Here is a 27,158-nt window from a genome sequence, read left to right on the forward strand (position 1 = left end):
TTTATTACTTTTTCTTGTCGTTGGTCATGTCTCTCTTTTTATTTACTGGTCATACCCGCCCAGCGCGTCACTTTCTATAATCACGGCTGCCATATTGGTTCATGTTTTACAGTAGGTACCTAGTTGTTCATTGGTGTGACTCGATAATCTTAGAGAAATAACATTTTACAAAGCGTAAAATGGACGTAAAACGTGAAGCAAGTGACTTCCAACCCGACGCAAATGAGAAACATCGGTTCAATGTGTCCTTACAGGGAAATAACCCAGAATTAAATACTCGCATCAAACAAGAGTATGTTAATGATCCCTGCCACGCTGTCGAGGTTAGTTTTTCAGAGGATATTTATTATAAAAACTGCCTACCTGATGAATTATTAGTGATAGTTTTTTTCCAACCATAATATTTGTGTAGGTAATAAATAATATTGTAATTCAGACAATCAACATACTATAATGACGCCAGCGATATCAGTAAACAGGAATAAAGTTTATTATTGTCATAAGAAGATATTGATATCCTTTTTTATTTATACAATCAATGATTTTTTAGATCCCTTCAAAGCACCTTACAACTGTAAAATTGGAAAATGATTTTGAGCGGGTTGACTCGGAAAATGAGATAGTTCAACAAGATATTGTAGAGAAAGGCTATTATGATAACTCTCAACCTACTTATTCCGAATGCTACACAGAACATCAGGTATACAAAAATCTATTAATATTAAATAATCTACATACCTACGATCATAACGGTAACACAAAAAAAAAATATGCGCGAAAGGGCAACGAATTCGATTAGATGAAGCGAAAAACTGACGTTTTCTAAGAGAGTTTCCTAAACTTTTCTGCGATGGAACACTTTGCAAATCCGTAATTTTTAATGGAACACTTTGTCTATTTTGTATGGTAGGTAAATTCAATCAATAAAAAATGAGATAAACAAAAATTTGGCACTTTTAGCAGTGGACTGTAATTTGAGGATGCTGATGGACGGATTACGGAACTAAGAGGTAGGGGGTTTACACATGATACCCGACACGGACCTTTTATGTTGAGAGGGCTGTCGTTCGCCGGAGTCAGTTCGGTCTTCGGTCTATAAACTGATAACGCTAACTATATATTTATGTAAACAGGAATTAAGTGTATTTCCGATAGAATTATGTAGATATTTTGTAATTCGAATTAGGGATTTATCAATAGCCGTAGAATGAAACTATTTAACACTTTCAACGATTAGGTGTAATTACTGTAAATGATATGCCAGCGATAGTTAAACCGATTTATTTAGATAAGGTCACGTTGGTACGTTCGCTTTGAATTAAAAGTATGTATTCTTATTTTAAAGTTTAATAATTCAGTATAGGAATTGAATTGGTCGACATGATTGAGTATGGACCAGTCTCCTCCACTAAGAGGTGTCCTTATGACATCTCCATAATTATATTCGTTATATCATTTTGTTGACCCAAGTGGACACATTGACGCCAGTAGATGTGTTCATAGCAAAAGTTGGGAAATGCCAAACTGCCAGCAAGTCCCATCTGCTGGCCTCCCCGTGGCGACCTCCGGGCAATGCAGCGTACGCTGTAGCTAACAGCAGGGGGCGAAGGGCGAGTGACCGGCGCCATAAAACTGGCCTTCTGGCTAAGGGAAGGAAATCCCCGACAGAAAAACCTGGTCGAGCCGACCTTCAGGGCCCTCGTGGCTCAGGCCTCGGGAGCGCTGGGCTAATCACCTTGCCTCCTTAAACGAAACAGATTAACAAAACACCTACACAGCAGCCTCGGACGACAACCGGCTCTGTAAAACGACGACCTTGCATGGAAATGGACAATGAAACAGGTAGAGTAATCCTCTCTAACAACTCGAGTATGCGCATTGGGACATATAATGTTCGCACCCTGCGTACCCCCGGAAAGGACCTGCACGCCACACGCATCATGCACACCTACGGTGTGGACATCCTAGGGCTGAGCGAAGTGCGCTGGAAAGGAGCCGGGAGAAAGTTGATTGAGGGTTACTCTATTGTCTACTCAGGTCAGGAGCAATACCATCGCCAGGGAGTGGCAGTGTTGATGTCAAAGAGAGCGGCCCGTTGCCTCGTGAAATGGGAACCAATCTCGGAGAGACTGATACGTGCCTCCTTCAAGACGCCTGGTAGCTCCTTGACCGTCTTTCAGTGCTACGCCCCCACTGAGGATGCCGACGCGCAGACAAAGGATGCTTTTTACGATTCTCTCCACGCGGCAGTCTCCGCCATCCCCCGAAGAGACCGCGTGATTGTAATGGGGGATTATAATGCGAGAGTAGGAGCAGACCCGGTGCTTGGCCCCACGGTGATGGGACGACACGGCCTCGGTGACCCCAACGATAATGGTGAGCGGCTCGTAGAATTCGCCACTCTGAACGAGCTTGCAATCGGAGGCACTGTTTTTCCCCACAAAGACATTCACAAATATACGTGGACGTCTCCTGATGGACGCACGAGGACGCAGATTGACCACTTCTTATACAGCTTGAAGCACCGAAAGGAACTTCTCGACGTGCGTACTTACAGAGGCGCCGATATCCATAGCGATCATGAGTTACTTATTGGAAACATCCGAGTAAAACTCAGTCGCCAGGCGAGGCCTCCAAAATGCGAACGAATTGACGTTGAGAAGCTCCGACGCCGAAGAATTCGGACCGACTTCGAAACTGCTGTACGAGATAGTGTAGATCGTATCTACGAGCGGCACAAATCTGAATCCGACCTCATTGAGGCGGACTGGAGCCTCATAAAGAGTGCGATTGTGTCGTCGGCTCGTACCGTCCTTGGTACCAGAAGGAGTGAGCAGCCAAAGTGGATGTCTGACGAAACGTGGGTTGAAATTGGTGAACGAGCCAGGCTGAAAGCCCTGAGAGACGAGGAGAGAGACCCCGACCGAACCGAGGACCGCCGGACTGACTACCAGACCCAAGACAGGGTAGTCAAACGATCCGTGCGGTTGGACAAGCGCAATTTTATGAACCGGCAAATTGAAGCGGCAGAGGAGGCAGCAAGCAGAAATGACACCAGGAAACTCTTCCGAATCACCCGTGAAGTCTGCGGCAGGCGACCACCGACTCCCGGAGCCATTCGTGGTCCCAGTGGAGCAATAGAGTCTGACGCAGAATGCGTCAAGAAGATTTGGAAGAATCATTTCTGCGGAGTGCTGAATCGCCCACCCCCCTTGGATCCCTTTGACATATCTGCGGAAGCTTTACTTTTGGACATTCCCCGAGCGACCGACATTTCCGATTGCCCGCCCACGCACACCGAGATAAAATCGGCTGTGAAAAGGCTCAAGAACGGAAAGGCACCGGGGGGAGACGGGATTCATCCTGAATTCCTCAAGTACAGCTTGAGCGCAATCCTGCACCCTATGTTTCATCTGATGACAAAGGTGTGGGAAGAAGAGCGCTGCCCAAGGGACTGGGTGAACGGTGAAATCATCACACTTCTTAAAAAAGGTGACCCTCTAAGCTGCGACAATTACCGAGGCATTACGCTACTCAGTGTTCCGGGAAAGATTTTGGCAAACATCATTTTGATGAGAATAAGGGACCCAATAATGCACGTCCTCAGGAAAAACCAAGCCGGGTTTCTACCTGGTCGAGCGTGTGCAGACCAAATCCACAACCTTCGATGTCTTCTCCAGCAGAGCCATGAGTTGAACAGTCCGATGGCCTGCTGTTTTGTGGATTATGAGAAGGCTTTCGACAGTCCGCACCGCCCCTCCCTCTGGATGATACTGGGAGCATACGGGATCCCTCCCAAGATCATTGCCATAATTAAAAGCCTGCACGAGAATAGCGAATGCTGTGTCAGAATTGGAGACACTGTCACGGAATGGTTCGGGGTCACGACCGGAGTCAGACAGGGTTGTGTCCTTGCACCGTTTCTCTTTATCATTCTCTTTGACTTCATACTACGGAAGTCAATACCACCCGACCGAGGCATACCTGTTACCCCCACGGTGAAGCTATGCGACCTGGAATACGCCGATGATGCTGTCCTATTCGACAACTCAATCGAGGGCATTCAAGAGACAATCGACAGGTTGCATAACAACTCCTCTCGCGTTGGTTTGAAAATCAACGCGAAGAAAACCAACGTCTTGTGCAATAGCACCTGTCCTGATCCAGATTTCCCTCTGATTAGCGATGGACAGAGCATCGAGAGCGTCGACAGCTTCAAGTACCTGGGGGTACACATCACGGGAGATGGCATTTTGCAGAAAGAGCTCGCTATCCGAATGGAAATGGCTGGAGCAACATTCAACTCGATGCGAAATGTCTGGGACTCACGATTGTACTCGGTCAAAACCAAATGCCGCCTATTCGACGCTTGCATTCTGACGGTGCTGCTTTACGGTAGCGAATCATGGCACCTTACGAAGGCTCAGAGCAACCGTGTACTGAGCTTCGAAAACAGATGTTTGCGACGAATACTGGGTGTGCGGTGGTATGACTTTAGGAGCAACGAGGAGATAAGAGAACGTACCAAGCAGCCTCTCATCACGCTGAAAGTGAAGAGGCGACGTTGGACCTGGCTCGGCCACGTGCTGCGGATGCCAGAAGAGAACTTTAACCTGGCTTGCCTGTTCTTCAAGCCGACCGGATTCCGGCGTCCTGGAAGGCCGCTAAATACAATCTACAGAGTGTATACGGCGGAGCTACGGGATGCTGGTTTGACCTGGAACGAAGCAAGAAGACTGGCGAGCGACAGGGATTCTTGGAGGCGCCGCGTGGTGTCCATATGCTCCAGTTAAGGGGCGGATATGGGCAAAGAAGAAGAAGATGAATTATTGACATTGATAATTATTCAAACATTATCGCAGATTAGTATTGTTTGCAATATGTCTGTTGTCATTATATTTTAAAATGCTCGTTCTTATTGAAGTTTGGCGTTAGATAACGATATACACACCATTGGGTCTATTCTATACTTATCGACCGATAAAGTGATAAATATTATCAAACTTGGGGTAATATTTATCACTTTATCACTCTAGCTGTCGATAAATATTGAATAGACCCACATGTCCTCATTGCAGACTGTAAGAGGTGAGACCCCTCAAGTGTGGTCGAGTTCCACACGTATTACATAATGTTTTGGTTTTTCAGAATATTGTTTCAGACCCAACAATAATATCATTGACGACAGATACTCAGCTAATTGACATCAAAACTGAGTTTATTGAAGACATTTATGAAGATCCGCAACAGGGTTGTTCTTATTCGGAACAACTGAATCGGGTAAGTACCTACCTACCTACTAATGGGTATTGATCGTGTGATGGGGTGGAATGATTATAGTGACGGAATGAACTGTAAAACGTTCTAATATTTTGATATTGTTAGCTGTCAGCAGTAGGTACCATAGACATAACAAAACAGCTCAAATCCAACCGTTGTATATCCCATTGAACAACCAACCGCTCCGACAACAACTTGACACTGTTGAATGTTTTAGTAGGTACGTAAACCAAGTGTTTGCTATGGTTTAATACTGCCATGGTTCGGGCCATTATGAATCCCGTGTAAACTAGATGTACCTACTTCTAAGTTGTTATCCATGCCACATTCGGTACTTACTTTTACTTCAAGCATGTTTCTTCATGCAGTGACTACAGGCGAAACGAAAGCCTGCACATGAATCGCGATTTCTGACAATTAATCATTTTTGCTAGTAAGTATCTAAAATTAGTTTAATACCACACTTGTCTCTAAAACAGCAACGCATTTACTGAAATGTCAACTTGAGATGATCATCAATTCACAATATTATTCTCACACATTTCCGTCACTTAATATTACTGCTTAATCTCTAATTCGCTTTAACTTTAAACTTAATTCTCTATATCCGTTTCTCTAACTAATTTGTTTACGCCCATGCGTGGTTATGTCGTTTCTTTTTACTCCCGAGTCGTGAGGGCTTGACTAGAGATCAGGTGACATGGTTATACCCTAACAATTAATTTAATCTATCGGGAGAGGCCCAATAATCATGGGTGTAACAGTACCTATCGTTTCAGATAAATCATTTAACTCATCACGTACTGCCATAGCTCGTTACATACATTACATTCGACATTAAAAGCTCTAGCTATAGGAGGTTACTCTGGCTATTGAAATATTCCCTCAGAATATACCCCTTTTCATTGTGTATAAGTGTAAATCCAAAACAATCCAAAAACACCAAGAGTTTGAATTTAAATTCTAATGGATTTAAGTTATGTACTATTCCAACTCAGTCGCTTTTTGTGACCCGGGATTCGATTTTCGGCATCTTCAGGCACTGTGTACTACACTCACATAAACACAACCCAAAACACACTGACCACGAATACTATTAACTCTAACTAATACATTAAATCAATACAATAAAGTAGGTAAAAACATTATCACCTACCTATTAAGTCTAGGATCACAAAAAAATATAACAAACAAATTATGAATAGTTGAAGTGTTTGTAAAAAACCCCTATCTTATTAATAATAATACACTCGATAAGTGTATCATAACTCGTCAAAACCTAATAATAGATCATTAGTAATTATAAACAAAAATACTGCACTCAAGAGGTGTAAAATCGCCCATTCTGGGAACAATGGTAACGTATTGGGAATTAATGGAGTTAACTATCGAGTTAATAATCTATGATATCAGTCTTTAAATTTGAAGTTATCTCTTAAACAATTAGTTTTCAATAATATTATTACATTATACCTACTTTTTTATCAACAAATAAACCCACCTAATATATATTTGTATACACATGTATCCATACCTATATCTACACACCTATATACATCTTCGACCACGTCCGATCCTAATAGGATCATATAGGCCTCCACAGAGTAGAGGTTTGTAATAACAGATTTTGTTTTTACGAGAAATGGATGTCAGCCACTTGCTCAACCTATTAGGTCCATACCCTGACCCACACACATATTGAAAAATAATATGTGTACTTGCCAGACGCAGGATTCGAACCTGGGACCCACGGCATGATAGTCCAACGCTTATGCCGCGCGGCCACCGTGGTTGTATATCGTAAATAAATCATCATATAGGAATTGTATATTAGGTAAGTTAAGTTGATCATTCAATATAGGTAGGCTCGTCGGTAGGATGTGTAATTATTAAAATTTACAATATTTATAACAATATTTATAATAAAATAATTCAAGGAGCATTCTCTTCATTTTTTTCAGCCCGGAGCACCCGATATTCTTAAGATACAAGCCGCAAAGCCGTACGATGCAATTACAATACACGAACATGACGTTAAGCAAGAAAAAGTGAATGCTCCCGATAAAGAAATATGTTTAAAATTGACAAGAGCTTCCTTTTATCACAATAATTTTGTATGCGATGTATGTCATGCATTTTTCTCTTCAAAAAAGGTTCTGATCAATCACAAGTGTATGCATGACGTGAATAATGAAGTTGCTCTTCGACCACAAACCTTCCGAGAGTTTGGTAAATGCTCGGGTTCGTCAATATTCAATAATGATTCACAGGTACGTTCCATTGTCATTGTATCATTGCTACTTACTACTATTAAGTATATTAATTTGTTATTTCAAACACTTCGGAATTGTACGAAATAAAATATATGGTTGCGCTTTTCATAGTGGACTGTAATTGATTGGTGGAATGATTATGATGGTGGATGTAGATGTTGGGGGGGGGGTTACATGTTAACCTGGACTTAATAGTTGGTCGATAAAGTTTTTACCTACGTTTTTGTGTTAGCTTATTGTATAAGTTAGAATTAATTGTATTTATTGTCAGTGTGTATATACCTTTTGGGTGAGTGCAGATAATGCCTGAAGATGCCGAAAGGCGAATCCCAGGTCGCAAAAAACGACTCAAATGGAATAGTACAAAACTTAAATCCATTAGAATTTAGACCAAGAGTGTTTATTTTGATTGAAAATCCCTACAGTATATATGGTAATATAATGTACCGCATTAATGTAAATAAGAAGAACAATCTATGAACTATAGTCCGACAACATAAAACTGAACTTTTTGATGTTCGGTTGTGTTCGGCTTTTGTCAGCCAGTATACGAGCGTCTAATAAAGAACTGAGCCATTAGTCAAAACTACTAATTCCTAGCTGTACCACTATGGAACTGAGCCATCGGTACCTAAGTTAAATTTGGATAGAACTCAAACTAAAATATCAGTCAGTTCAAATCGACAATAATTATTTATTTACTCCACTCTACAATATTATAGAATACACTAAACGAAAAAAGGCTTATTAGTAGTTTTGCAAATCAACAGGTATGTCTAGTGATCGACCTGATTTTTACAACTGAACAGTGGGACCACTTACTACTTGTTCGAGAATTGCGCTTGTACAAAAATATTGATAAGGCTTTGTATCAAGGCAGTGGCTAAACTCAGACACAATATGCATGTATAGATACATACCAACCTACCAAATAGGTGTCGTTTTCAATTATTGAATAAACCAATTATGCTATTAAACTTACAATGTACCTATTTTATAGGATTTTTTTAGTGTTAACACAAATAGTTGAACAATCGAAACCTCTTCCATGATAATTCTCATATCGTCGTTGAAACTAGAAAATTGTGTAACTCCGTTTTAATCGAAAATTGACTTTGAATGCCATCTAGTGGCCGTTGATAATATCTATCCGTCTTGCAAATTTTGTAATTCCAGAAAAATTGTATCATTGTTAAATCATGGATGATTTCACTCCAAAACCATACATTTGTATAGGAAACCATAATGTTTTTTGTCTCTCCTGTAAAGTAGTGTTTTTGGAGTTACACAATTTTCTAGTTTCAACGACGATATGGTAATACTATCAATATCCTTTCTCTATGGCAAAAGTCTATTGTCACGTGGGACACGAATTTATTAACGATGATCTAAAAAAACGCGAAATTCGAATCTGGTCATGAAAGAATTATTGGTTTGACAAGGCATTACGAGGAAATATCTCAGAATCTATTACTTACATCGAACAAGAGAATGCTAGTGATCCTAACCACGCTTTTAAAGTTAGTTTTCTATTCTACTTGACGATCTATTTTTTTTAATCGATAATAGGTAGTATGTACTATGTAATAAATAATATTGTAATGTTTCTTCTGATTAGCATTCTCAGAGGGAATTAACAAATGGCACCGACGATAAGAGTAATAAAGAAAAAAGTGTATTTCCGAAAGAAAAGTGCATTCATTTCGGAACTCGAATTGGGAACTTTTCAATGACCGTCAAAGGAAACTATTTAATACTTTCACCGATTATAACGAGTATAAACAAGTCGCTAAAAATATTAACAGCTACTGATGTTGATAAGGTAAGTTTCAAAGGAACTCTTATTGTTAATAATTATCTACCTAACCCTATCGAATCTTATTATTATTAAATCTAAAATAGCATAATTTATTGGACTTGATCCACATATTAATTGATTGACGTCTAATTCCGCTTTGAGTAGGTAAATTAGTAACTTATCTACACATAGATACCATATTTCAATAGGAAGACAACTCACGAAACCTTGTTCCAAGACAATGACATTTGAAATTTTTGCATAGATTCTCATTTTAATTTCAATGCTTCGATTTTGAGGAAAATATGGGTTTTTTTAAATTTAGTTAAGTATAATTCAGTGGGTCTATTCTATACACAAGGTGGTTATCAACGGTAGCTTATCATATATTATGTATCTAATAATGGGTTAATTTAAAATTAATTTTTGATCACTAGTCAGTTTGTTACCTTACCCCAATATTGGGGTAAGTGTGACTAAATTCATCTTTATTCCAAAAGTACTTCAAAACCATAACGTATTATATGCATAGAAAGGTAATATTTCATTTAATGGATATTGAGTCTTGAGTTAAAACTACAGTATAGAATTTCAACAAAATGGACCAAAACATTTTTTTGGGGTGTGTCATACTAATGTATGAAGCGCTAGTGATGTCCTGAAAGAAAAACGACATATTTTTTATTAATTGACGTAGGTAGTTGACGGAGATCCGATGACTCTAACGAGTTTACTTTTTGAAGGATCATGGGAAAAACTTGTTATGTCAAGTTAACAGTCAACATTATAATATCCATTGTGGACAATCCTTTTAATTCAGGTTGATGATTGGACTGTTTAATAAGACAAGATATAGTACCAATTGATTACAAAAGAATCGCAAACTTTTATTCAAACATATTCTACGGCTGCGGTTTTTAGCATTGAACATGCTTTTGTCTTGACCACCCGGCCGGATTTGTTCGAAAACATCGCACAGGTAGCGGTAACAAAAACAAAAAATACGAAAGTCACGAAAGTACCGCGGCGTGGCTTCAGTCGGCCGCGAACGGCGCTTCGGGAATAATGTGTGACCCGCACCCCGCAATTTATTTTATTTTCCTTCGAATTTAGACAACCAGCATTCAGAGAATCAGTGGGCAAAGCATGTTCCATGTTAATAATTTTAACTGTCAGGGTTTAAGCAGCCAACATCTTTAAATAATAACTTATTTCTTTTAATAAAAGCTATAAACCAATTGTGTCCGGGTACTTCGATTTTAAACGGTGTGTTAATATTATTTTCTTTTGTCCAATTAATTCGAGGACTCCTTTTTTGTGAGACATGCTTTTCCAACGTATGCAAATTTTATGCAAAAGATGTTTCAATCTCTTTGGGTAATATTGTACTTCTGCTAAATCTGTCTTGTCTTCTTTCGTAAACATGATTATACATATCCATATGACATATCCTGTTTTTTTACACATTCAACTTTTTTTTGTAATTTTCCTTGGTCGTAAGCTCCTTTATCTGTCTTTCGTTTATATTTACATGTGGAAAATGCACATTTATTATTATCACATTTTAGATAAACACTTTTTTAAAAACTTGTGTATTAAATTGAAACACACATACTCTTCCAAGTACCTACCTACTTAGCTAACATAAAACTATAACAATAAAATTATAAATATTTTATTTCAATTGCGAACATTTTTTCGATCGATATAAATAATGCGTCGTGTCCCAAAACTAGTTAAAATAATGACTATGCGAATTCATAAAAAAATATATGGGGGAAGTGTGACATAAAACAAAGGCACACTTACCCCACGCGTTTACTTTCGTGGGGGAAGTGTGTCTACTCGATTAACGCTTTAAAATTATTATCAATAAGTAAAACGATAAGAACACGTAAAGAAAACACACATACTCATCAAATTTTACAACCGTAATGTTGCAGATTTCAGTGTTTTAAAAAATAGTTTAGTAACAGCTACCATCTCACTCTTCGACTTCAAAATGTCGTCTGGAGAATAATCCATGTAGTCACATCAAAAAACTTGGTATCGACACCATTTCTGATTATTTTTATGAATCAGTGACTTTGCTATCAACTTTCCATAGATAGCATCATCCAATTTGTAGTAGATATTGAGATATCTTTCCATTTTTAGCGATTATATTTGAGGCAAAATAACAAGCAGCTGTTATAAAATTCTTTTTGTTCGTCCTTGATTTTGTCAAGCGGTTATTTATCGTTTGTCTCTTAATACTGTATTACTGACTAAATTCTGCATACAATAATTGTCCCAGAATACAAAAATAACGGTGTGTGTACTTATGTACGCGCGTTAGAAGTTATACTTCTTTGTCGTAACAAAACAAAATAATTTCCTCATCGATCACTTTGTCTTGATTAGAGAGGGCTTGTAAGAGTGAGGCTTCAGCTAATTGTTTCTTTTTTTTGCTCACCATAGTCGCTTATTTTGGTTACCCGGCCGTTACAACGCCGAGGAGAAGTTTGTAATATAATATGTACCTCAGCTTGTACAGTAATAATATTGCAATTATTCTGTGTTCGACTAATATGAGCTTGCTGACGTTATGGTCCGGGAGTCACTACACATATGTCTTGATTTGAAATAATACTGGAATGACCACTTGCCGTTGTTTCACCTTTTTGTGTAATTTTATTTTCTGCAATTATTTTTTGCCGTAGCCTGTGAGCTCGAACACGTTCTGCTGTTGTTTTCTTTTTTCTGCTTGATTACGCTCGCGATATTTTTTACATATCTACGCATTTGTTGAAGACATGAAAACTAAAATAAAGATATCAATCGCCTCGCAACTCCGACAATAATAAATTCGCTGCCTTGGCTACGGAACAATTCTAAACTATAATGTTATAGTGTATAATTGTCACGATTAGATTATCATACTGTGGCGTAAAGGCAGTGCATTCGGCTGATAACCGAACAATCGTGGTTCGAATGCAATCGAGTGTGATTTTTTTCGTGTGAAAAAATAAATAATGTGTTACATGTCACACGCCAAAAATACACTCTGGTCTGATTTTCCAAACGCGCATAAAGAAGTATAACTTCAATGCATACTGCTTTATTGAATTCGAATCATGCCATACTCCTCAGTCCACCAATAATTTTGAAAGTCTCGGCTGCTCTTTTTTAATACCTTTTATATAAGTACCTTCTTAAGTATATATTTATTTGACAAACTATGTTGTAAAAAACATATTTTAAGTAGGTAGGTACAAAAGTTTTTTTTTCATTTCAAAATAAAACATTCGCGTGTCACATGGTCGTCATCATTGCTTTATGCTCTTTATAATGCTGTAGTAGTAATAAATGGACTGCCTGCTTGACCTAGATAAACTTCTGCCAAGGTCAACACTGTAACAAATGAAATCACATGACTGTAATAATTTACTTGTATTTGGGTCATGAATACCGTTGTCTAACTATATAGATCTCATGCATACACACAAATACTATGACAGATAAGTAAAAGCTATCGTCTTCCGCATGAATTTGTTTTGACTGACTTAGACAATTAACCACAGGGAAAATCTTGATACGTTGATTTTACGTAATGTATTTTTGTTTATATATATATTATTCATGCTTACAAGTAACGTCCGTCACGTAAACCAGTGAATTTAGTCAAACAATAATTATTGAAGCATGTTTTCAACGTGCGGTTTGATTGGTACCACACTCTGGAGTCTAGACTCTAGAGGCATACTCGGCAACTGAGCTTACTGCTGCTTTCTGTCCGTCTGTTTTAAATGGATGGCGGTGACTGTGGCATGGTAAAAGCCTTCACTTTTCAGCTTGGTCTTACCAATATAGGCAGAGAGATGAGCGTCTACATACATAACCGATTTCTTTTATATGAAAACATGCTTTTTTCCGAAACCATCAACAGACTTTCGTGTTATAAAATCGGAGACGAATTTACATGGAATTGATCTAAACAACGAGTATGTAGTAGAAACAATACGACAAATCAAACACGAGGACCCTCAACCTGACTGCTTTTATATGGACCGTGGACCATTAAATCAGGTAGTCAGTCTTCAATGCACTATTAGTGCAGTTAATAATGTATTATCATTTAATTCTAATGGATTGAAATTTACATTCCATCAAGTACCTACCTACGGTCGATAGTAAATTCAATGTTTACGGGGCGCACAAAATATGTTTTTGCTAATTACTTTTCAAATGCAATTCACACGTTAATTACAAAATTGATTAAAACGGCCCGTAAGCATTGAATTTAGTATCATCATTTGCTTGTCACTAAATATAACCTTATCAAGAAAACATGTTTAGGTACATTATTATATACTAGGTACATATGTCATGTTACGAATATAGCTTTTAATGAGTAATTTTTACTTGATTAGATCTCATTCGTTTAATCTAACAGTTAACCCAGTCTGTTGCCGAGAAATATACTCAATTGTATATTTTCGTTATCTGGAAATCCCTAGTGATGTGGAAATAAGATGTCTCTAAAATTAAATACTTATGTAAGTATATGCGTTTATAGTTACAAGATTTTTAATTATTAAAAACACCGATGAAAGATACATAAACCTAGTATAATATACCTAGTAGAAAAAAACATTTTTTGTATAAGACATCCGCCGAGACTTGAATGCGTAAAATTCGGGCCAATACGCTTTAACAATTAGGGCACGTGCACCCTAACTAATTACATTCAAATTAAGTAAAAGTTTCTAAATGAATTGATATGTAAGTTTAATGAAAGTCATGTTACAGTGTCGTGAATTTAGTAAGAATTTGTTGAATAACAGAAGTGGTTTTTGACACTAATATAACTTATCCTTTTTTGTGTGAATTATTCCCTTCACTGCATGTCAATATTTATTAATGAATGTCTAAAAGATTGGAGATTTAATTAGAATTTAAAAATTTGTCACGTGTGTTTTTTGTCATATTTTAAATACAATACTTATTACCTATTGTTCTTTCAGACGATTCCTACAACCTCTACATTGACTGATTACGCGAGTCTCAGATTCTCGAAGAGATTCTCAGATGGAACAGGGCAAAACGACAAAATACAGATTGACAAACAAGACATTAAAAAAGAACTCGGGGTGTATTATAAGACAATTGGCAATGAAGAGGACGTCAGTCGCACTGTTAAACGTCTTCATATAATGCAATCTAACGCGTCAAGTCCCGATTTATTAGTACCTGTTATAAAATTAGAGAAAAAATCGTTTAACAACGAAAATTTTGTATGCGGTATTTGTTTTAATATTTTTGTATCGTTATATTTATTGGAGATTCACAAATTGTTTCATAATAAAACCATTAAGAAAAAGATTAATTTAAATCCATATTCAAGTAAATCTAATGAAATCATCAATCGACCTGCTTCCATGAAACTACATAAAGGGAATGATTCTGGTAAAAAGTTATTTAAATGTAACCAATGTGATTACTCATGTTTAAAATCTAATAGGATGAAAATACACAAAATGACACATTCTGGTGAAAAACCATTTAAATGTGACCTGTGTAATTATTCATGTACAGTATCTGGCGCCATGAAAGTACACAAGATGACGCATTCTGGTGAAAGGCCATTCCAATGTGACCAGTGTTATTACTCATGTATAACATCTGGTAGTATGAAACTTCACAAAATGACTCATTCTGGTGAAAAGCCATTTAAATGTGACCAATGTAATTACTGTAGTAAAACATCTGAAAACATGAAAAATCACAAAATGACTCATTCTGGTGAAAAGCCATTTAAATGTGACCAATGTGATTACTCTTGTATAACATCTGGTGCTATTAAAAAACATAAAATTACTCATTCTGATGAAAGCCATTTTAATGTGGTCAGTACGATTTCTCATGTACAACATCTAGCGGAATAAAAATACCCAAAATGATACATTCGGGTAGAAAGCCATTTAAATGTGGTCAGTGTAAGTACTCGTGTATGAAACATGAAAACACACAAAATGATTGTGTGTGTGGTCGATGCGATTTCTCGTGTACAACATCTAGCGGAATGAAAAAACACACAATGATGCATTCTGGTAAAGACATTTAAATGTGATCTATGCGATTACTCGTGTATAGTGTCTAGCGGGATAAGTAGACACAAAATGATACATTCTGGTGAGAAGCCATTTTAATTTGGTTAATGTGTGTACATGTGAATAGCATCAAGTGCAATAAAATAACACAAAATGAAATATTCCGGTGAAAAGCTATTACTCGTGTTTAGTGTCTAGCGCGATGAATACGCTCAAATTGATACTTTCTGTTGATAAACCATTTGAATGTGATCAATATAAGTTGTCATGTATTTAATCTAGTTCGTTAAAAGTCCACAAAACGGCACATTCTGCTAAAAAGTCATTTAAATGTGAACAATGTTATTTATTACTCTTGTATTACAACTGTTTCGATGAAAAAATACAAAATGACTCATTCTTGTAAAAAATCATTTAAATGGGACCAATGCAATTAATCAACCATAGTATCCAATAATTTGAAAACACACAATGATTTATTGCGGTGAAAAGGCATTTAGTGTGTCCAATGTAATTACTCATGTATATAATCTTGTGCGATGAAAATACGCAAAATGGCACACTCTGTTGAAATCTATTAAAATGGGGTCAAATTTGACTACACGACATGTAACAATCTATAACATACTATTGATACCTCCACATTTCTACGTGCATGGAGGACCCTTTTAGGGTAAAGTACGAGCGAAGATATGGATGCCACATTCATGGTTCTTATAGTCCGCCAAGCCAAAGTCCTTCTATCGCCGCTGTATGAATACAATGATTTGTATTAATTAACTATAAATGTTGTTTCTTTTGGGCTCAATTCTTTGAAATCGCTGTAACTTTCAACTACCTCGCAAAAAGGTGACTTGGACGACCCTTAAGGTAAAACCCAGCAAAGGCCAAGCATTCTGCTGCGGGCAAGAATGATAGAGAGGGGTAGACGTTCAGGGGTAGATTGAAAGGGACAGCGATAAAGCCAAAAAATGAGACCTGGCCGTGGCACGCGGTATGTGTCCCATCCCAAATTTAGGGCTGTTGAAAATTTATAAACGGTGTAAAACTTAATATTGTGTATCTGTGTGTTGTGTATGTACCTTTTTTGTGAACTATAAGTTTTAAAATAAAACTCTGTGCTACGAACAACGTGTGTTTCATTGTGAATATCCACCATAATCAACTGTCATGGCCTAACCTTACACTGAACGTGCTCTACCCAAACCCCAAAATCCAGCTTCAATTGACCGCCCTAAACAATTTAAATCACTGAGCTAGTCAAAGGGTGGAAGCTGGTCGTGTGACTCACACGAATCGACCGACAGCACGCTAACCAGGGCGTAATTGACGCCCGGTCGACCGGAGAGTCGAGCGCGGAGATCGGATCGGACTGTGCGGCCCCGACTCCCCTCCCTACCCGGACTTCCGGGGTGTCACTATGAAATTAGGTACACAAAATGACGCACAGTGGGGAAACGTCATTAAAGTGTGTACACAGTGATTACGCTTGTATAAATCATACTAATATAACCAAATAATCCATTCTTGTGAAAAGCCATTTAACCGTGACCGATGTGATAGCACATTGACAGTCTGGTCACATAAAAAAACACAAAAAAAATCATTCGTGTGACATATTTTTATCATATACATTGTAGTGTCAATATTAAAATATATTTTTATAAACTACTAAGCCTTTGGTGTACAATAATTTCAGTTTTAAATATTCAATACGTGCCTATGTGAAAACAATATATTGATTTTTATGAAATATGTTTGGTTTTAAGAGCTGTTTCGATAGAAAAACACGCGACATCTCACCTGAAACTGAAAAATTCATTTCAAATGAAGGTTTGAAAAATATCACTATCTCTCACCGAATGATATCGTCTGTCCTCTGGGTTTCGAGATATTTGGACCCTGGGGACTGTCTTATTGCAGAACGGCGGCTGCAATTGCTTGAAACAGGTGACATCTGAGTACCTGCGTACGTTTCTACTGAAAAATAGTTTCTTGTATTTGCAAATTTTTATAGCATGCAACACACGCTCTGGAAACTATAATTATAACTTACTAATATTCCTTGTTGACGTGTCTGAAATGAAATAATTTTCTCTCGTTTCTGTATGCTTCGAAGTTCGAACGTGTTTGACTAACGGTGCTGCCGCGCAGAAGGTTCGATCGGGAAGTGGTCACAATGTATTCTTAAATTATCGAATAAAAGTTTTGTACTATTAAATAGAATCTTGCGTCATGTCTACGTACGTGACAGGTATTATGTCAACTTCAAAAGAAAGTAGTTTCAATAAATAGTTTTTTGAAAATTTATAATGTCTTTTATTTGCTAGTCATAATTAGTATATAATTTACTATTTCTAATAAAAACAATTATTGTTAATGGAAAACAAGTAGAAAACTTCAGCGCAGACAATGCATATAATTATTTTTTTTAGATTTACTTTACCATCGTTTTATTAAAATCCAACACCTTGAATTTAGGACGCCACGCTGTGTGCAAGGCCTAGCGCGAAAACTGGTTCTGCTTATTTATTATTTATTAATACACTAATTAAAATCAATGTTAGGTGGGTACATATAAAATTGCGACCTAATTCATCATTATCAGCCAGAATCTAGCCACTGCTGTATGAAGGCCTCTCCAAGCTGATTCCACTTATCTTGGTCTTGTGCGTTGCATCGCCACGTACTTGCGCAGAACTTTATCATTTCATCGATTCAGCGGCCTCTCGGTCTACCTTGCGGACGTTTTTGATATCACTGGATGACTTGATTTGTCCAACTTTTGTCCTTTTTATTATTAACCTGCATTTATTTCAGCCTTTGTAACATATTTATTCAATTAGGTAAGTGGTTATGAAATACTATTTTTTTTCTATCTTTGTTCTTGTTTTTGTCACCTACGATGACTGAGCGGCTTGAGGGTCGGCCTATGATGTGAGTCCCAGGTTCGAATCCTGGGTCTAGCAAGTACACATATTGTTTGTCAATTTCTGTTTGATGGACTTAATAGGTTGAGCAAGTGGCTAAAATCCGTTTCTCGTAAAAACAAAATCTGTTAATACGACCTCTTTTCTGTGGAGGCCTATTAATAATAGTAGTATTCTATGGATGCCCAAGTAGAAGTATTTTTAAAATTATGTAGATATATTATAATTGTGACATATTTTTTTGAAATGCTGCTTTCCAGACACAACGGGCTCCCATCAGAAAGTGGCAAAAAATAAGTATTGTTGTAGATCATAACAATTTAGAATTTAAAGCTGATTTATCTTGACCACCAAATGTTCTGGTTTTGAAAATACCATATTTTTTTTTTCTTCATACTTATTTTTTTTACCGAGCTTAAATAATTATACTCTACAGAGCCCCAGATAGATCTGCTAAAGTAACAGATTTTTTTAGTTTTTCAGAAATAGGTAATTAATTATTTTCTCTCATAATGAGTCAAATTAATACTCTACAGAGAAAACAGATATATGTGCCAATGTAACAAAGACTGACGTCAGGCAGCTCATTGGTATTATTACACTGTATTAATTAATACTTCTCTTATGAAAGCACCGAACCGAATATACCTACGAGCTGCTCTTAAAAAATAGCTCCGTAATGGGTGTGAATATATCATATGAATGAATCAGTCGTTTTATTTATATAAATATCAATTTTCCAATAAGAACAACAAAGGTCCACGAATTGTGTAAAAACAACAAAATATTTTTTTCACACTTATATTTATAAATATATAATTAACAAAATTAAACAAAATATATTTGTTACACTCATATAGTGCGTATAAAGCTTATTAGTGATTCCTCATTGTCAAATTTATAAAAATGCTTTTTAAAACCAAGATTTATTATGTTCTTACCCTCTCATAAAAAAAATAATTTTGTGACATTTATTGTTTTTGTACCAAGGTCTTCGATTTATAACCGTTATGTTATAATATGGTAAACCAGTGCAGTACATATAATATTATCTGAGAAGTGTAATTATTGATATACATCAGTAATACTTTACTCCAGTATTATTTATATAGTCATATTTTGTACGTTGGAGGAAAGACGTGACCCCCTTCAAGGCCCTGCTTTACCCCAATATAGGTATAAATTTAATATACCTTTTTTTTTAAATAACATGTGATCAATAAATATTTTCTGCCTTAAAACAATTAGTTTGTAGATGCTTTAATCGAATTAAATTAATGAAACATTAAAAAAGCTTTAGTTATTTTATATGACAATGAAATAAGAAACATTGGCGAAAAGTGAAGTGAAGTAACCCCAGTTTACGGTACCTACATAAAAATAAAAGTACCTATGTGATCAATTTAAGCCAAACAATGTGTATGTCTATATAATATATGTCCTGATGACACCAAATACGAAGGCCTTCGGGTGGCCTCCAGCCATTCCAAAACGCCTACACCTACCTTATTTATCCCCATTTTTTTAATCCCCAAGTGCCAGGTAAAATCACTAAGGTAAGCGATCTCCACCCCACCATAAGGTTTAAAAGTTCAAAAGACAAGATCAATAGAATTATAAGCGGGCTTCAAAAGGAGGAAGTATCTTATTTCTAGTGACGATCGACAGGCGGGACTTGTTTCCCATTCAGTAGCTCGAAGCCCTCCATCATCAACAACAAAAAATCACCAAGAACCACCTCTTTCGTTGTATATAAGTATGTAATTAATATCACAATCATCATAATATTTTTTGTATTGCCCATGTTAGCTGGACACCACACAACGCTTCAAGAATACATGTCACTTGCGAGACTTCTTGCATCATTTAAAGTTATACCGACAACCCGTAGGTGTACTGTGTACACTCCATAAAAAGGTAGAATATAGCGGCCTTCCACGAAGCCGGAATGCATTTAGCTTGAAGAACAGACAAGCCAAGTTGAAGTTCTCTCTTGGTATGCGCAACACATGGCTGAGCCGGGTCTAATGGCACATTTTCAGGCTCGGTGCGTTCTCTTGTATTATCTCCTCGTTACTCATACCACCGCAAACCTAATATCCGTCGCAAACATTTCCAGTGAAGCTCCGTCCACTCTTTTCGGTCCCTAGTTCTTTGCTGCCACGTGCATCTAACGAACTTCATGGGTTCGTCTATCCAGCAGGTTATTCTACGCCTCTGTAGGCGTTTAGTGCTCTGCTCCTTGGGTACTACTGTAGGACGGCATTTGGTCAGCGGTTGTCCACTCGCTGAAGGCTGTTTCGGACTGCTCGAGTGGCGATTAATTTAGTAACTAAACGTTTACGAACAGACGAATTAAGTCGAGTAACGATGGCCGCGCGGCTTAAGCGTTGGCCTATTGCGTCGGGGGTCCCAGGTTCGAATCCTGGGTCTGGCAAGTACGCATATTGTTTTTCAATTTGTGTATGAGTCAGAGTATGCACCTAATATGTTGAGCAGGTGGCTGACATCCTTTCCTCGTAAAAATAAAATCTGTCGGTACAAACCTCCACTTCGTGGTGGATTCTATTAGGATCGGACATGATCAAAAGAAATTTAATAGAATCATTTAGTCCGGTCGATCCATTTTGTTATATTTATTATGTTTCGGTCGAGTAGCAACCCCCACCACCTCTCACTAAATACTAAACAGGCCACGAGAAGAGTCTGAACACGTTATCGTCTTTATCTTTAGTCAAGTTCATAAGTTTCCGTAGAGATGACGTTTCGTTGGAGCGAAGATACTAGGTACCCATAAACTCGTTTCGGAATATTTAGCCCGTGAGTGCTTTCGAATTTTAAATCTCCACTACTTGTATAAAAATAAACAATCTAAGTAATCTGCTTATAATGACTTGGAAAATACAATGAATATTTCTGGATGAGGTGAGGAAATTAAGTCGAAAATTAAAAACAAAAGGTCAGTATTACAATAGTTAATTAACAACTATATAAATATAAGAATAGGTAGGTACCTTGTTAATTCATATTGAGTAGCCATTAATATTTCTTTAAATTTTTAGATCTACCTACTCGCAAGAGCTCAGAAAAATAAAAGATTCTGAAACGTTTCGTCTAGAAAATGGTTTAATATGTTGGAAGATCATCTGCGAAACTTGAGATAGCCATTACAACTGAAGTTATTAACTTATTTATTTTTATTAATATTAATAGTATAATGTAAGGTAATGAACGCCAGAAATTAATTATTTCAGAAGCATTTTGATCAGGAAAAAGCTCATCATATTTCATTTTCGATAATGAATTTGTTTTTAAATCAATCAGTTCCACTTGTATGTTACTAGGCATCAGCATTACATTTAGTTCACTGAGTGAAAATATGTTTATAAATGTGAACATGGAGTTTTCTTCTTTAGCAAAATCATGAAAACGACTTTCAAAGAACCCTTGCTATATCTTGATTTTTACAATATATTTGGTCAAATTGCTACTATCCACAGCATATTCATTCTGCTCTTTCAAGTGTGGTAAATGACAAAAATCCTTATTTGCTAACAGGGACGAACAGTTTTAATTTAATTTTAAATGAAATGATGCTATTTACAAGGCTAGTAAATGATTTGTTCTAGCCTCGTAGTTTTTAATTCAGACCAGTGTCTGTCAAACTTTTCTACTTCACGGCACACCAAATGAAACTGCCTTAAAAAATAATTCTGTCAAAACGCGGTTAAAATTAGACAACCAAACATGTAACTCCTTATCTACCATCTGTAACCGCTCTCGTTTTTTTGATCTCATTTCCATGAGCGCTAAAAAACCAACTTCGCAAAGATACGACTATCCAAACAGCAACAGAGATTTAATTGCTGTTGTAGCCAATCGAGGATAGGTTTTGACTCCAAAACGATATCAAAAATGCTGATAGAGTTCTCAGCGCCGAAAAGTCTAGCTCAGAAAATGAGGCTTTGTGCACAAGGTCGTTATTTAGATCTATTAAAATTTCCTTTTCTGTTAGTGTCAAGTGTGTACCGTCGAATCTAGGAAATAGATTGATGACTGACTGGTATATTTGATAATCAGGATATGGAAAATACTTGGGAAAATGATGCAGAAAGGAGTTCTAATGTCCTCTGCACTTATTCAAAATTTTAATTTTTTTAAGGATGGGTCTCCACTCGGGAACCAATTAATTAAGCTGTAAGTTTTTAACATTTCTGGTCCACAGGTCTAAGTTGTTACAGAAAGATTTAATTTTTTCTTTGATATTTTCGTTCGCTTCTTGCAGGCTTAAATTAAAAATGTTTGATTTCTCAAAAAGATCATAAAGAGATGTTACTTCCACCAGCATTTGTCCTCGTGAAAAAAATCATAACCCAAATTTTCAGCATCGAAGAAAGAATATATGAGTCGTATAGCATCAAAAGTAGAACTGTCGCAAATATATCGAAATTTAAGTAAGTATACCAAATTATTCTTCTGACCATAATGTACGACTAGCAATATAATATTAGAATCAAAATCATATCAGTGTGGTATAAAATTGTGATGGGAAATAGTGCTTGGTATCAGAATTAGAACTGTTCTATACTTTGGAAACAAAAGTAGAATTTCTAAATGTAGAAACATATTTCATGCTATTATAACACAAAAAAACTCAACAAAACGTTCTTCGTAATTTTCTCGGAATGATGAATAACGCACAGATCTACTTTTGATACTATAGGACACATATTATGATGATGTGCATCTTTTATTTGGGTTTTTTTAATGAATATGTTTATAATGCTAATGGATAGCTTGTCACTAGCGAAGCGCCAACGCCAAAGACAATTATAATATGGGCATCCTGTCAAGTTTATTATATAGTGCTAAAACATTAATAAATTTCTAATTTTTCAAATGTGATACTGTTATCAATGTAATATAATATTATCAGCGACATGCTTACTTACAAGAAAATAAACCATCCCATCAAGAAGCCTCTCGTCTTGCTAAGAGTGAGGAGGCAACAATTTGACTTAGATGTCTGAAGAAAACTTCAACGTGGCTTGCGTGTTCTTCAAGCCAACCGGATTCCGGAATCCTAGTAGACAACCAAATATAATATAGTGTACCTATATGGGATGTTGGTATGACCTGGAATTACGTAAGAGTGTCGCGCCTCAGAGATTGTTGGAAGTACATCGTGGTGTTCATAATATGAAGATATGAGCCTATAGCTGGGCCATATTATGGCCCAGCTATAGGCCTAGCCAGGCCAAAGGAGAAGCTTTATTACGTACTTTGGCTCATAATATGTTATATGTACTTAATTACAATCATAAAAATCACAAATAAAGAAAATCGCGTGTTATATTAGTAATAAATGGTTAGGCTTTTTTTGTCAACTGCAATATGCGCACATGCTTTAGAGTTTAGGCCATAATGTTGTCGTACAATTTACATTTAACCTGATTCGGTTCCGCTATAGTATAAGTGACGAATCGTATAGAACGATTAGTTGTTCATTGTATCTCAAATACATATATAATAGTTTTGAAACTCATAAAACACTTTAAATGTACTTTTGTAAATAAAACATTTTTAATTAAATAAAAATATACAAAATATTGAAGACTGTCGCATTCTTTATTCGCAAAAAAAGAATTTTTATTTGCGGTATTGTGCTAAACACAGTGTTTATTGGTTTAAAAGATATTCATATTGTAACACAGTTAATTAATATGTATGGCGTGTGATATTATAATGGGGCGATCTGAGGTAGTTGTGGTACGAAAATCATCACTCAATTGTAATCATGATAAGCAGAGGGAAGGAAGTATAGTCATATCCTCCGATCTTCTTCTTCTGTCGTGTTCTGGTGAGAGATCCATCTAAAGTTTGTGAATCCACGTCATGGTCGTCATCAGTGGCGGTCGGTGGTTTCCAAAATTAGTTTCATTGGGGTGTACTAAAAACTGTCTTACCGACACGGCCATAAAAATGTACGCCTTCAGCTGACATTCTTTTCGAAAAATTTGTGACGTCACAACTTTTCAGTCCGACCTTAAATGTCGATTTTTGTTTGAAAATACGTGGCCTACCTCTAAACAAAGCAATGGCAATTATGTAATGAGTCTCATAGTATAGTCTGAGCGACTTATAGCTACTCAGAATGAACTATGGATGAGTTTTCTTTCAAGAAGGCCGAACGGTCTTATAAGGTAAAATGTAAGTAAATAAAATGTATAGGATTATGGTTAAAAATAGATAATAACTTGTAAACGACTTATGTGATATCAATTGCTAAACATTTTAAACAGATGTCCATTCATATTTAATCTAATTTTGAATTATATAAAAATAAATTTTATTTTTCAAATTTGGTTACGAAGTATTTTCCGGTAGCCAAAGTTGAATATCTTAAATAAATAAATTATGAAATCAGATATTGTCGTAATTAAAATCTAATGATTACATTTTGTAAGTATTGATTGCACACGTCTAATTTAAATAATAAATTAATGTTTTGAGTCAAAATAAAAGGGTACGAATTTAAGTACCTACCTATGTAAAAGATAAATGAAGGAATTTCGGAAATAGAAATTCTAACAATGTAAGTCCAAGGACTCGGTTGCTTTCCTAATTTACAAATAAAAATTGTTCTTTAGATCTGTCGATTAACCCCGACAGATCAATTTTAAATTTTAAATAATCACTCGAAATAGGTAACTTTCAAACCTTATAAATGAATACTTGTCGTATAAATCTAGATTAGAGCTAAAGTTATACTTCTAAGTTGAAGTGTTTTATAAATGTAATTAAATAAATTTTAGTTGTATTTACTTCCGGCTGACCACAATTAGCGCGCGAAGTTTTTGTATAAAAGAAACGGCTAAATTTAATTTTACGCCATTCTGATTACGTTAAGGTGACGCATCAGGGAAACGCCTAATAATTTTCAACTGTACGCGCGACGAAATTTTGTACTCGCTTCGCATTCATTGAGTGAACGTCGAGTCAGACATACGTCACTTTGCTGCGTGATGGCGACGGGCCAATTAATTCTAAAATCGTGTAAAGATGACTAAAAACGTTACCCATTTACTTTAAAAAGAAAACATGTCAATGAATATATTATTATTGTTACTAATAGAATCATAAACAGAACTTAAAATGGACGTATGTTGGATTTATATGAGAAATAATATTTCGTTTGACAGGCGTCTTTTGCACCCGCGACCCGCAATCCGCACATCGCCTAGCAACGATCTTTTTAGACCGTGCCTCAACTAATGCATGGCCTTAACGGCCCACGTGCTCGTCGAAGGTCAAAATTGAGTTTTTATTGCATTTTCAAACCATGATCTTGGACACTCCACGTTGTAGATAATCTATTTATATAATTTTGAAGCCGTATTATCCTTTATAGTTATTTTAAACATTTGATGACTGCATAAAGTATTTTTGTTACATAAAATAGTATTCTTTTAAACCTCTCGCTCTAATGTTTTAGAATATAGTCATATTTCGGTACATAACTGTGCAGTGGTGTTAAGATTTTTTACATTTATTAATTTTTAAACGCATTTACGAAACCATTAGTATAATTTATTATGAGATAATTTTTGTAAAATATTCACGATAAAAAATTATATTGATAATCTCTGTGATCCCAAATTTGACAAGAATTAGGCATTTTATTATTCAAAATATCGGCAAGATTAACACATTTGAAGATGATTCTAAAGATATTTATTATAAGCTATGTCTTTGACCATTCAAGTGTGATAAACATCTTATGAATAATGATTGCTTTATAATAATTATTGACCTAGGAATAAGGTAGTGTTTTTTTGAAATACGCCATTTCTTTTGTCATTCCCCAGTGGTTAAGCTACAACATACGGCCGTAGCCATAAATTGACAAACTATAATTGAAGTAGGGAGTAAAATGATATTGACGCGCGTGTTTGAACATGTACCGTTTAAAAAAAAATTAAAAAAAAATCGGTTAGGTACATGTTGAAACACGCGCGTTAACATCATTTTACTCCCTACTTTAATTTTAGTTTGTCAATTTATGGCTACGGCCGTATGTTGTAGCTTAACCACTAGGGAATGACAAAAGAAATGGCGTATTTCAAAAAAACACTACCTTATTCTTAGGTCAATAATTATTATAAAGCAATCATTATTCATAAGATGTTTATCACACTTGAATGGTCAAAAACATAGCTTATAATAAGTATATTTTGAATCATCTTTAAATGTGTTAATCTTGTCGATTTTTTGAATAATAAAATGCCTAATTCTTGTCAAATTTGGGATCACAGAGATTATCAATATAATTTTTTATCGTGAATATTTTACAAAAATCATCTCGTAATAAATTATACTAATGGTTTCATAAATGCGTTTAAAAATTAATAAATGTAAAAAATCTTAACACCACTGCACAGGTATGTACCAAAATATGACTATATTCTAAAACATTAGAGCGAGAGGTTTAAAAGAATACTATTTTATGTAACAAAAATACTTTATGCAGTCATCAAATGTTTAAAATAACTATAAAGGATAATAAGGCTTCAAAATTATATAAATAGATTATCTACAACGTTTAAGGAGTGTCCAGGATCATGGTTTGAAAATACAATAAAAACTCAATTTTGACCTTCGACGAGCATGTCCCCCCTTAAATTAATCTTCATATTACGCACCGTTTTGAACGGAAACATTTTCATTTTTCCTAACCGCGAACCCGATAAATGAATTAATTAATAGATATTTGGCCAATTTTTGT

General features: G+C 36.1%; 1 protein-coding gene across 1 annotated transcript; it reads left to right on the forward strand.

Annotated features, from left to right (window-relative positions):
- The first annotated feature begins 179 nt into the window (after nt 1–179).
- On the forward strand, nt 180–16,867 carry LOC147076164 (uncharacterized). Its single transcript, XM_085940281.1, has 7 exons — nt 180–323; nt 551–700; nt 5,149–5,280; nt 7,242–7,550; nt 9,172–9,375; nt 14,358–14,516; nt 16,751–16,867. The coding sequence occupies exons 1-7, from the start codon at nt 180–182 to the stop codon at nt 16,865–16,867; spliced, it is 1,215 nt and encodes a 404-aa protein (XP_085796407.1).
- The last annotated feature ends 10,291 nt before the right edge of the window (nt 16,868–27,158 follow it).

The sequence above is a fragment of the Rhyacophila brunnea genome, unplaced genomic scaffold (assembly GCF_057557595.1).
Source record: "Rhyacophila brunnea isolate RB1 unplaced genomic scaffold, BYU_Rbru_1.0 scaffold_13, whole genome shotgun sequence".
NCBI classification, from domain to species: domain Eukaryota; kingdom Metazoa; phylum Arthropoda; class Insecta; order Trichoptera; family Rhyacophilidae; genus Rhyacophila; species Rhyacophila brunnea.